The following is a 14,144-nucleotide window of genomic DNA, read 5'->3' as shown; positions in this document are numbered from 1 at the left end:
GAAGCACAGCTTTTACGGGAAACAGATTTATTTATTTGGGACGAAGTATCTATGGTACCTAAGGATGCAATAACCATTGTTGATAAGCTTTTGAAAAATATAACAAATGTGAATTTGCCATTTGGAGGAAAAATATTTGTATTTGGAGCTGATTTTAGACAAGTTCTTCCAGTTGTTAGACATGCCACCAGAACTTCAATTATTGAAAATTGCATTCAACGCTCACCGTTGTGGTCAAAGGTGAAAATTCGTAGATTAGTTCAAAATATGCGAGCCAATAATGACCCTGAGTTTAAAAACTGGCTACCCAAACTGGGAAATGGTGACTTAGAAATCCAACATGAAATATCCGAAGACACTATTAAAATTCCACGACAATACTACGCTGATTATGATAACCTAATTGCTAAGGTTTGCGGCACAAATGAAATAAATAACAGTAACATATCTAAGTTTTAGTCAACAGCTATTTTATGTCCAAAAAATGACGAATGCTCGACTTTTAATGAGTATATAGTATCAAAATTATTGCCCGGGGATACTAAAGTTTATCTTAGTTACGATACAGTCGAAAACAATGAAAGTTATAATGCTCAGTGTTATCCAACTGAGTTTCTTAATTCTCTAAATCCTTCCGGCTTACCTCCACATAAACTTATTTTGAAGGACTTATAAATGGTGCCAGGATGGTCGCCAGTCATTTAGGCGAGAACGCAATAACTGTCAAATTATTTGATTCGGGAAAAATAGCTATCATAGTAACTCCTTCAGATCCAACTGTACCCTTCCAGATGACTAGAAAACAGTTTCCTTTAAAAGTCGCTTTCGCTATGACTATCAACAAAGCCCAAGGTCAAACATTCGATAAAGCCGGTTTATATTTACCTAGCCCAGTATTTTCACATAGACAGTTATATGTGGCCTTTTCTAGAGTCAGGCGATTCGAAGATATCACTTTTTCAGCCCAAGCGACATGCAAGCAAAAAATTTAAAATGAATTTATTTTTACATCGAATATTGTATTTAAAGAAGTTTTGTTAAAAAATGTTAAGTTAATAAATACATGTACATATCGAACATAGCTAAAAACGTATACATATATCTATTACTTCTGATTGGTGGTTTTGTGGTCATTAGGTCATATTTATAAAAAAAGCCATTGCTTTTTCTCAAATTTTCAGAAATTCGACATATGTAAGTTTGTATGAAGGAAACTTCAAAATTTGAGAAAAAGGTTTGAAAAATCCTGGACCTGGACTAATAAAAAGTTTCAAACCATTTTTTTTTCTGCGCAAGGCGCGCACGGGTCCACCTATTATAAATAATTAAGTTTATGCTTCAAATTGTCCGTTTTGTCTTTTCATTTTACATAATACACTGGAATTTATTAAATTACTTTATGTTAATGTACATTTATTTTTAACTTAAAAATGGAATAAATATGAATTAAGTTGACTTTCAGATGCCAAATAAATACTTCTAGTTTTAGTTTAGTTTACATATGTATGTATTACAAAAGAAAATATTACTGGTTGGATTTGCTTTTATACATTTTGTTTTTCGCGGATCGGACCCCCTTTCGCATTTCACTGTCAAATTTAGAAAAATCCATATCGGGACCATGAACTGCACCTATTAAATGGAAGTAGAGTTTTAACGTTAAATACATATTTGTGGAAATTTATGCTTACGAAAAACAAACTCATTGAAAAACTTTGGCGATTTGATTGGAAATTTTTGGTGACGACCATCCCAATTAATAAAAGGCAGAGTAGATTCAGGAAATAAGAAGGGAACAATTTTTCTTATTGGAGTAACTCCCACAGTAGTGCGTACGTATGCGACCTGAAATTATTTTATGGTTCACCATCTATTCCTTAAATCCCGTGACAATATTGAATGGCGATTCCATAACAAGCATCTCAAATTCCGCATTTTCCGGAACAATAATTTCACTGGCATCGGAATTTTCTTTATCTGTGCATAATTCAGGACTATTTGTTGAATCTTTTGAGGCTTCCTCATCTACGGTTTTGATACTATTCAATTCTTTGGCTACAAGTCGCTTGAAATGCCTTTTGCTATAGCCCAAAAACGCATAACTCATTTTACCTGTCTGATACAACTAGTTCTCTGCAAAATGAAAATTTCATTATACGTGGTGCAATGAGATTTATTCCATGCGGCACTTATAGAATGCACTTTGCTCACCTAGAAAAGGCCAAACTACGACGCAATGTGTGGATTTTGATGCAAGGTGTGATCTGCAAAATGAATATTCAATACAAGAATTAAAATGCAAATTGGATCTATAGCAAAACGGATTCAACTGAAATTCACTCTACTCACCTCCAAAAAGATAAAAATATGATGAAAACCAATCCAGGAAGAGTTTGTATTATTCTGGTAAGCTCACACTTCTATATTTTTATATATACCAATCTGATTTTTAAGTTTTTGGCAAATTTCCAATTTAGTTTATATTTTCATAAACACCGACATATTTTATTACAATACTTGGATTTATTTATCTATTTTTATTAATAAATGAAATCGCGACAAACACGCACGTGCAAAAAACTCAATCTTCGACTGCTGAACTCGAAATGAAAATAAAACAAAATGGCAGAAACATATAAGCAAATTAGCACTTGCTGATTCTCTGCATGTTAGGTAGCGAATACGGAGCACTTTGCTAAATGCCTATCTTTCACCGTTTTTGGAAGTGAAAAGGTAGCGTATCAAAAATGAAGTTTAGAGAAGCGCATGAGTAAATTCTGCTGGGTTCTCTCAAATTAATGAAACATTTTATACAAAAATAAGACATTATTACTCATTAAATTTAAATTTTCCTAATTTTAAGAAAATTTTGTTTGGAAATATTTCTCTCATTTTACGTAAGACATTTTCTCAGTGCATTGTAGAATGCACGTGCGTCTTTATTTTCAATGGAAAAAATATTAAAAAGGAAAAGATATTATAAAAGTCTAAAATGAGTCTAAAATAAGTAACAAGTCTTAACTGCCTTGAGTGATATAAAAGACTGCGAAAGGTGAAGCAATAGAGAAGACAAATAAGACAAACAATTTACATCAAATAATGAAAAATTTAGACCTCAGGCGAAGAAATAAGAAAGCAACCAAAAGTTGGCAGTGTGATCTCAACTTCAAAGGCTTTTCAATATAACTTCAACATGTATACTGAAAAATCAACTGTTTGTATTTTAATGGAAAATTTTACTGCCAAAACTTATTTATTTTGCATATTAGAATTCAAATAAAATATTTAACTATTTTAACTGTCAGCTATGCATAGAGCTCTAAGGAATAAGGGGCAGAAGTTCTGACGAGGGATTGGAGGTCAAGCGATTTATTTTAAGGGCAGCTAAACTCACTTTAAGTTTCTGCGATGCACATTCGATAAAAGCCCCGTAGGTGCAACTCGCTTTCAAATACTCCAAGAGCTTCTTCGACCCGTCTCATTTATCGAGTCAGAACGGGTATGATGAGAGATTTAAAGAGCGTAGTTTTTTACTTTTTGAAACGTAATAATCTTTGCTATCGATATGGGGGAATCAAGAATGTAAGCGTAGGCTTAGTCTTTATAATGTAGCGTAATATGGCAACAATGCACACGGTGGAGTTGATATAAGCGAGATCAGTTAACGGAAACTAACGAAGGCAGAAAAACAGATCAATGATATGTATATGGGGAGAGATAATAGGGAAGCTTAATTCAAGTCATCGTCACAGTTATGAAGATAAAGTCACGCAATAGAAGACAAGAAAAGTAAAGGAAAGGAAAGGAAGGGAAAGGAAAGAAAAAGAAAGAAAAGGAAATGGAATGAAAGAAAGGAATTGAAAGGAAAATATGATAAAAGAAAAGAAAATAAAATAAAAGAAAAGAAAATAAAAGAAAAGAAGAGAAAAGAAAGGTATAGAAAGGAAAGGAAAGGAAAGGGAAGGAAAGGAAAGGTGTAGAAAATAAAAGTAAGGAAAGGAAACGAAACGAAAGAAAACTAAATGAGATGAAAGGAAAGGAAAGGAAAGGAAAGGAAAGGAAAGGAAAGGAAAGGAAAGGAAAGGAAAGGAAAGAAAAGAATGGACAGGAAGAGAAAAATAGGAAAATAAAGGAGAAGAAAGGAAACGAGGGGACAATAAACAAAAATTGGAAGTTAAAGCCGAGGCCAGAACCAAAAGGGGATAGCGTACTAACCGAAACTTAGATTTCTATAATAATCCATAGTAAAACAATAACTTATTTTGTTGCTGCTGTAGTGATAAAGAAGCTCCTGGAAGGTTTTTGGGGAGATTTATCTTTGTTGATGGTACTTTGCCGGATAAAGATCCATTACATTCCGAAAAAAGCTCAATTAAGGTACAACCATGGTCATCTAGAGAACGATTTAAAATGATCACATTGAATCGTCTATGCCTCACCTGCTGAAGAAACAGAACTAGACACGGGTACGCGAGGTTGACAATTTGTTTGAAGAAACTATAAATTTTCCTGCCAGCTTCTTGAAAGTGGTGCGCTACATAATCCTTTGAATTATTTGGCGTAGTAAGGTCACCAGAACAAGAGCTCTGTCCCTGTCCGAGCACGCTCCGTGGAGCACGTCAAAAACAGGTTCTGAGTCTGGTGCTGACGGAAGCGTTAGCTCTCGGTTGAGGAGTCTAACCATTGTCAGCGCCACCGAGGATGAGCTATTACCACTGATGAGCGACGACGATGAAATAGACCCCGAGGCTGAGAGCATTCTGCTGAATGACCAAGTCCAGACATTAGAAACTGCGGACGATAAAGGTTCAGAGTCGGAGAAGGCAAAACGGGAGCAGAAAGCCCTGAAGGGCTACAAAAACTTTTCCTACTACCTTCGGAAGATGCAGTGGAAAGATCCTGCCACTCCCACTGTGAGAGAAAATGCTGCTAAAACTGACGGCCGGAAAGCGTCAGATGATCAGGGCAAGGACGCCAACCAAGCGCTCTTTGGCCGGGAGCACAGTTGGAGGTGATCCCTTGCTCCAGTTTACCGCTTCGTCCGGTGTTCTCAGTGTGGATGCCACCTCCAGTAATGGCAACGAAGTCCATACTGAAACTACTGGGCAAGCAGAACAAGGAGCTAAGGGAAGAGCAGTGGCAGGTGGTCTCTATGACTCCCTCGAAGACAAGGGCGGGCAGCGACCTACTGATCGCAATTGATCAAACGTCGCTGCAAACCATAAAGAAGCTTAATGGGGTCGTTAGATTTGGGCTGGGCTCCCCTAAAGTTTTTGTGTCGGTTAACAGGCCAGATTCCACAAAGGGAGAAGCTCGCGGTGGTACATGCACCAAAATAGGGTAAAATTAGAGCATGCATTGTAGCTAAGAAAAATACAATTGTTTTTGTTTGTTTTAGCTGTATAGCTAAATGGTTAGCGCAGCATGCCTAAAGCGTACTGATGATGAAGGCTAAGCATCCTTCGAAATGGATCTATCTGCGCAGCTATGGCAGGTTGTCTGAAAAATTTTCTACTTACAATTCAAAAAACAAAATACAATTTTTCAAGTTTAGAAAAATTAAAAAAGAACAATAATTATCAATAGAAAAAAATTATTGTTCTGGCCTTGAGCTCGAATCGAGCCTTGAATCGCTACGAAAAATATTAATATATTTATCTCTATACAGCACTACAACGGAGACCTCGTCACTCTAGTATGCGAACAAAAGCAGGGGCGCAGGCTGCTGATATCGTCCGCATACTTCCCGTACGAGGGGACACGCCAGCACCGACACCTGTCCGAAAACTCGTGGAGTTCGCGGAAACGCATGGGCTGGACCTTGTCATAGGCTGCGATGTCAACGGACATCATGAGCCAAGGGGGAGTAGCGACGCAAATGCAAGAGGTGAGTCCATCTTTGACTACTTACTTACTACTAACCTAATTTTATGCAACAAAGGCAACCAGCCAATGTTTAGGAATAGAATTAGAGAGGAAGTCATAGATATCATCCTGGCCACATACTCTCACACTGTAGGAATCATTGACTGGAGAGTGTCAGATACATGCTCCTTCTAGGACGACAGTAGGATACCCTTCAACATCGATCTTGAAGTTGAAGTTCCCCGGCCATATAGGAATACAAGAAAAATAGACTGGAATAAATATTCTGAATTAGTATCTCACAAACTGGCATCCACGGAAATGGAACTCAGACGGGGAGCTAATAATACAGGCAGAGCGGTAAACCGACTGACAACGATATTGAAAAACAATTTTGAACTCTGTTGTCCCCTTACTAGATCTCGGACAAAACCGAGGACTACGTGGTGGAACACAGACTAAGCCATCTCAAACATAGCTGGCTGGAAGAAGACTGGGATGTAGGTTTAAAAAATACAAAAGCTGCATCAGGAAGGCAAAAAGGATAACATGGGAACAATACTGTGAAAACTTGGTGACGACAAATGAGGCAACAAGACTTCGCAAAATACTATTAGGATCTAGTTCAGCTCCTAGTAGCATAAGGATGTCTGATGGCTCATGGACCGTCTCCAGTCAGGAAACTCTTGAGGTCTTGATGGATATACACTTTCCGGGATGCACGGATACGACAGAAAACCGCGCATACCCTCCGGAAACCGACGTCACGGACATCGTTGACCGAGATAAAATATTATGGGCTATAAAATCATTCGAACCCTACAAATCGGCGGGACCGGATGGTGTGATACCGGCTATGTTACAAGCCGTTTGTGTCGAATTGATACCACATCTACACGGCATCTTCTCAAGATACCTACAAGATGGGTGTGTACCCGAAGCCTGGAGAAATGTACGGGTGGTTTTCATTCCTAAAGCAGGAAAACTTAACCACTCGGAAGCCAAAGACTATAGACCAATAAGCCTCTCCTCCTTTATCCTTAAAACAGTGGAGAGACTTATCGATGTACATATTAGAAGCAGTGCCAATCTCTGGAAGATGGATGCAGCTCAGCACGCATACCAAAAAGGCAAACGAGTTGAAAGTGCCCTCCATTAGACAGTCAGTGCCATCGAGAACTCACTGAACTGCATGGAGTACACGCTAGCAGCTTTCCTCGACATTGAGGGCGCTTTCAACAACGTGCAGACGGAGGCCATATGCAAGGCTCTTACACGATATGGAACCCAAAGTTCTATAGTTTCATGGATCGATTCTATGCTTAGGTGTAGAGTTGTCAACGCAAATTTAGGGACTGGTTCTATTGGCAAAATGACCACCAGAGGCACCCCCAAGGTGGGATGCTATCGGCTCTGCTCTGGATACTGGTGGTCAACGAAATTCTTGAAATCTGAGAAAAGGAAGAAATGAAGTAGCGTACGCCGATGACTTAGTGATTCTGATCAAAGGCAAATTCTTGCCAACTATCAGCGAACTCATGGAATCGGCACTTTGCGATATTTCGCGATGGGCAGGGCAAAATGGGCTGGGGGTAAACCCAACAAAACCCGAACTTGTCCTGTTCACGACAAAGACAAAGATACCCTCCTTTAACTTACCGAGGCTAAACGGCACAACGTTAAACCTATCTTCGGATGCGAAATATCTTGGAATTAAACTCGATTCCAAATTAAGCTGGAGAAGGAACGTTGAGATGAGATCAAAGAAAGGTCAAGCAACAGACTACGCCTGCAAAACGGCTTTTGGGCGGAACTAGGGACTGTCACCACATGTCATTCATGGCATGTACATCACAGTCATTCGACCGATACTTACATATGGAGCTCTGGTCTGATGGAAGGCGCTAGACAAAAAGAGTAATCAACAGAAGATTGGGAAGATACAAAGGCTGGCATGCCTGGGAATGTCAGGTGCCGTGAGCAGCGCAACTCAGGAAGCGCTAAATGTAATATTTCACTTGACGCCTCTACAAGTCTTCGTGTAGGGATTAGCCGCTAGAGGAGCTCTACGACTAAGAGAATCCAACATGTGGAAAACAGTTAAGCACGGACACGGGACGATTCTGGGCGATATGACGAAGAGGCAATTAAACGGAAAAATAACCGGCCCAACATCCAAAACAGACCACATCACAGGGGTTTTGGACTTCCAGGTTCAGAACATACGATATCCTTCAAGGGAGAAATGGGAAGTAGGCCTAGACCATGACAGGGGCATCACAAAATACACCGACAGCTTGAAAATGGAAAAGGGAACTGGAGCTGGGGTGTACTCAACACACGTACAGTTAAGCCAATCATTCCGACTTCCTGACGCATACAGTGTATTCCAAGCCGAGGCATACACTATAGACAGCGCTGCTCCAAGTTAGTGCGTACTCCAACACCGACGTAACAATCTTTGTTGACAACCAAGCCGCCTTAAGGGCATTAGAGTCCAACATGATAAAATCGGACATCGTTCGGAGGTGTAGAGCCTCTCTGGCTTTTATAAGTCATCTCAATGTCTCCCTTTTCTGGGTCCCTGGGCACAGCGGCATTGGAGGAAATGAACTCGCGGATGAGATGGCTAGGAAAGGTTCCGACTTAGACATAAGTGAGGTGGACAGCTCCGTCCAACCGCAGTTATCTCCTAGGGAGAATCGACGAATATGAGAACAGGGCAACGGACATGCTATGGACCAATAGGGTTGAATGCGAAATCTCAAGGTCCTTATGGCCATGTCTGGATAGGAAATGCAGCAGCTTCCTTCTCAAACTGAACAAATCTGCGGTGAGGGTACTTACGGGTGTCATCACAGGTCATTGTGCTATCGCAACAATGCTCCGACGGTTACGGATCATCTGCAGAAGCTGTCAGGATGAGGAGGAAGAGGATTCGATCTACCACTTTCTCTGCCGATGTCCGGCGCTTCAAAGAAGAAGGCTCAGATTTCTGGGCTCACGGTTGTTCCACAGCCTGGCAGAGGTTGGGAAGGGGGACGTCTCGATACTTTTCGGGTTCATCAGGGAAAGCAAGTGGTTCGTTGAGGACCACTAGGAGGTAATGGGGCTAACCGGATTTTCCGCCACCCTGTACTTACTGAGGGCACTCACAATGGACAAAAATTTCTCCGAGTGGAAGTGTGGGTAACACTCACGCACGCCCTCTTAACCTAACCTAACCAAACCTAAAGTCACATTTTTCCAAGGTATATTCTAAGCCCCCTAAACTGCTTGGGTTAACAATCACTTATTGGTGTTCGTGTGTTTCCGACAAGGGCCGACAACGATCTATCCACGGACAAGACAGCAAAGAAAAGCTTGCCCAATCGAGCTTCCTAAAATTTCTGAATTCTTTCACCTAAATATTGAACAAAATGTTGTATCATCTGAATTTAGTCTTTCTCTGCATATTTAGCTCTCCCTCTCTCTGGATCAAATGATTCTGAACTATCGGTATTTTTAAATCCAGCTAAAATAATAAATAAATGAAAGGCGCGGTAACCTTAGAAGAGATTTAATACCTAGCTTCTCTTCCAATTTGCGGCGTGGTCCTTTTCATTTTTCTTACAAATTTGCGCGACGGGATCTACTTGTTTTATGCCGACTCAGAACGGCATCTGCAAGGCAGATGAGTTTTCACTGAGAGCTTTTCATGGCAGAAATACACACGAAATACTTCCCAAATATTGCAAAGGGCGACCCCGCTTAGAAAAATGTTTGTTCTAAGTGGAAAAAACTTGTTTCTAAAATTTTTATGTTGGTTTGCCCGAGGCGTGAACTTACTAGGATCTTCGGTGTGCTACGCGGAGCCCGCTACCATCGCACCACGTCGACCTTCCAACTAGGTTAAGGTAAAAGCGAAAATTCGTTGCTAGTTAATCAACGTCTAAACCACTACCACTACAATTTTAGTCTTACCAATACAGCTACAGTTTCAAGTTTTTAGCTGAAGAAAACGACCCAAACCTGCTGTTGAGGCGGGATTTTACTCAACAAGTAGTGAACTAAGAATCCTGAGAGTTCTAGACTTTTCATTATTACGGGTTCTTTTTTCGTAGATCTATGGTTAAGAGATGAAGTCTTATAACGTGTACACATCCAACTTCGTATTAATATGCACGAAGTAATGGATCGATCAGCTTGAACGGTTACATATATTTTCAAGATAAATATGTTTCGAAATATTTAGGAACATTTTTCGACCTTATCGACACCTTGCTGTGGCAGAAATGGAACGTTAGTCGCCTTCTAACTTGAAAACATCGGGATGCATATCCTAGGCGTTCTTATAACATGTCTGTTGAAGTAAAGGTCCAATTGAGAGGAAGACCGGTTATATCCTCTTTTAACGTCCATCCATTTGGAGTTTACTGTACGTACTTTTGATTCTTGCCACTAAATATGGGTAAGCATAAACCCTGCAAAAATCGCGAGTACTCCATGCATGCATGAATGGAGTACTCGCTATGGACCAACCGAGTACTCCAAAATTAACCACAATTCATACAAAAAATATGGTCCAATTAACATTGCGATGTCCTAGGACTGGACCATATACTCCAGCTTCGCATTACATCAGAGTAATCCATGGAGTACCCACAGTCCAATAAACATCGTGTAATGATTACAATCGTTAAAAACGAGCACTGATCGGCTTACAATGTGTTCGTGTAGAAACATGAGTTGGTCCATTGCTGCATTACAGTGGAGTATAATGGTAAGTACTCCAGTGGACCACATGATCCAATGATTTTTGCAGGCAATTGTAATGAATGCTGAGCAAGAAATATTGCCTCCCTATGTGTGTGTGAACGCATGGAACAAAGGCATATGTGTATTTTACAACATTTTAATGCTGAAGGCTAATTTATATGTAAATAATAATTTTCAACTGAGTTTAAAAACCAAGCATTTATTTCCTTTTGAAGAAATGCTTTCACTGTTTTCCTGCTCATGGTAAAAGAGGAAGGCCATCAACAGAAAAAGAGCTCATGATGCATGAAGTTAATATAAACAAATGCATATTGGCAGAACTGTAAAAATGCTTGGAATTACAAATATACTTATTTGCAGTTCCTGAACAAAAGTTTTTTATGCAGTTTTGCTACTTTTGAATTATTATATTGTACTTCTTTTATTCTAAAGCACATATTAGGCACATAAACTGTAATTTGCTGTAAAAAAGTTCCAGACAATGAATTATGACTTATGTACATATAGGCCAGTTATTTATTATACCTGTGACGCACTTGAAAACAAAATCGTTGATTATACCTAACTTGAAAACGAAATTTACTTAAGTCAATCCAGAAGCAATGCTTAAAATAAAGCAAACAATTCGCTTAATTGGTTGGTTAGGTTGAACTGACTGGTCTGTGAGGGCCACACATAGACTGAACGAGTTCCTGGTGTTAGCAGAAGTTTGCTTAATGGCCAAACTGATAAAATTATCAGAAACCAAGACCTATGTTATGAAATAACTCCGTCCTCTTCGCGAATACTAGAAATTTTCTAGGACCTATGGTACCTGCTGCTTCTAGATCTGATAGCTGTGTCACTCACAATAGCTGGAGGTCTAGCCTGGCGAGCATTCTATCACATGTACATATAAGTGCCATCGAGGCCTTCTTCACTCTCTCCTCCACGTTGGGCTAAATATTTTGCACAAGATTTCTCCTGCATCGTCACATCACCTAGCTTAGTCCTAGATAAATTCGACACGGTTGATAGTAAATTATTGGACACCTCCAGTTCTTCTATAGCGGCAACATCTTAAAGTTGGCCAAGTTTTGTTTCTAAATGTTCATGGAATTTGATCCAGCTCGTTGACGTGGGGTTAATAAAGCCCCTCCCTTCTCTACCCTCTTTAGGTAGATGCTTAAGCTGATGTACGTAAGGTTTGAGAAGGATGACCTATCGAGGACTTCTTAATCATACCTCATATATCATCACGTTCATTCAGAGCTGAGTCCTTAAAAAAATTTTATATTTCTTTTTTCTGAAAAAGCTAAGAAAAAAACTGGCAAAATTTGATTACCATACAAAACAAACCGATTCGAGACCGGTGATCAAAATCTCACATTGAACTTTATTTTTATACCAAAAAAAAAACTCTGGATGCTACGTGAAGTATTTAATTTTGAAAACTCTGTGTGGTTATGATCACACTCAACTGAGTGGACCGTTGCCTAGAGTAACTCGCATTAAAAATATTTATGAAATTTAATAAAAATTAGGGTTAGGGGTTGTAAAGTTGAACTATTACACAATTTTATATAAAACACGTTCTTTATTATGTAATTGATGTTCCGTTCTCTAAAATAATTTTCTTGAATTAACTGAAAAAATTGTCTTCCATGAGAACAAATGAATTGAAGTTTTTTTTTTTCATCGAATAATTGTTAAAGTAGAAAATTAACAGGTAGGTATACTACAGGGTCTTTTTGATTTGAAAACAACGATATTGAAAAATAAAAATTGCTAACCATTTTAAAATCATTACTTTTGATACTTACGTTGTGTCGCCAACTGACTTTATATACCCAAGGATTTGACTTTATATTGCATTCGAAGAAAACATCGATTCCTTCTCGAAAAGTCGAATTGATTGAATTCGTTCCCAGCTCCAAGCTCACGACAGGAATATCTGCAAATTGACAAAAATATGAATGAAATATAATATTAGCAATTTCGATACATCACTATGTCGCTAGTAAAAAAATGCTTCCCAATAACAACAGCAAGGCAAATGGGCGAAATAGAAAACAGTCGCACAGCAGTAGCTAACAGGTATACATGCATACAACGAATATGAGATGCAGATAGATGAGATCAGTAAATTAACAACTCATTTGGAAGGCTGTTCGTGAAAAGTCGAGAGCGCAGGATAAATAGGCTACCGGTGGAACTGAGAGTATTAAATCGGCACAGTTGAGACGATGTACAGTCAGTTTAACTCGCTATAAGTGAAATACGCGAACACATTAATTTGTGAAAATCTATTACGATAGTAGTGCTGTTAATAAAGAGCAATTTATATTCAGAACATATGCCTCTATTTATTCGACAGTTCGGTGATTCGAACAATAACAGAAGGCGCAGAATTATCTAGAATTCTAGAGATTGGCAGCAATATTACCATTTTTGCAGAGTTTAAAAAAAGTTGATATTATTTTTTTTTATTTATTATAAGTGTTAAGCGACCTTTCCTTTTTAAATAAATAATTGTCTTGCCGGCTTGAGGTCCAATTTTGTAAATAAAATTCAAAAATTGTTGAGTTGTTGTATAGTATAAAACTCCGCGTTGAGCAGTGAAGACGCGTAAAATAATTCAATATTGAAGACGGTTACAATAGGTAACCGAAATATATTGAAAAACTCAACAATTTTTGAATTTTATTTACAAATTTGGACTTCAAGCCGGCTAGGAAGTTATTTTTTTATTTATTGATATGTAACATTTTCAGATCAAATTTCAAATCAAACTAAACCTCTTTCATTTCAAATGAAACTATTTTTGGCTTGTGAAATCTGTAGTTTGGAACCCTGCTTTTAAGCCCAGAAAATATTATCCTATTAAAGGTGTACTCTTGTAACTTCATTCAATTCATTTTGATGTGAGATAGGGCGATTATGACACAAAATTCTAAAACAGAGCGTTTTTTAAAAAAATATTCTGAGATCGGTCACTTTCGAATTAGTGTGGAGGGGGGGGGGGGGGGGGGGGTCGCATTCCACTCAGAAGTCCATGTATAAATATATTGGGGTTGGCCAAATAAGGAAGAAAAAATATATATTTTGGTACAGTGAAAATATTGTTCACGGAATCGAAAAGTTAGACAGTTAGAAAAGTAAGAACCTCGAATAGACTGAATGAATCTACAGGGTTATGAGAAGTTTGCTCAACGAACACACTTAAAACCCTATCAGACCCCAGGACCTATATTATAGAGTTACTATGTCCTCTGAGCAAATACCTGAAGCTTTCTTGGACCTATACCCTTAACAGCTGATGTCTAAGCCTGGAAAGCACAGGACGCGTGCACGAAACGTGCTAGATCGTTTCCCTTCGCAAGAATATCCAGTCCAATAGGATATTTTGGTTAGAATCTCCTAGTCGCTATTGCTGAACAAAATGTAATACCCATCGATTTTTTATGACCCAACATCGCTGATATATTGAATAATCGAATGCAAAGCATCTAAGTCACTGAATCCAGATAGTTGTTCGTTCA

General features: G+C 38.8%; 1 protein-coding gene across 1 annotated transcript in view; it reads right to left on the bottom strand.

Annotated features, from left to right (window-relative positions):
- side-VIII (sidestep VIII) overlaps positions 1-14,144 on the bottom strand; it is a 930,757-nt gene that overhangs the window by 178,471 nt on the left and 738,142 nt on the right. Inside the window, 1 exon segment of the mRNA XM_067772586.1 lies at positions 12,426-12,556. Coding sequence (XP_067628687.1) covers positions 12,426-12,556 — 131 coding nt within the window.

Source organism: Eurosta solidaginis, chromosome 3 (genome assembly GCF_040869045.1).
Source record: "Eurosta solidaginis isolate ZX-2024a chromosome 3, ASM4086904v1, whole genome shotgun sequence".
Classification (NCBI taxonomy): Eukaryota; Metazoa; Arthropoda; class Insecta; order Diptera; family Tephritidae; genus Eurosta; species Eurosta solidaginis.
The sequence above is the reverse complement of the archived record's forward strand: the minus strand, read 5'-3'. Positions and strand labels throughout refer to the sequence as shown.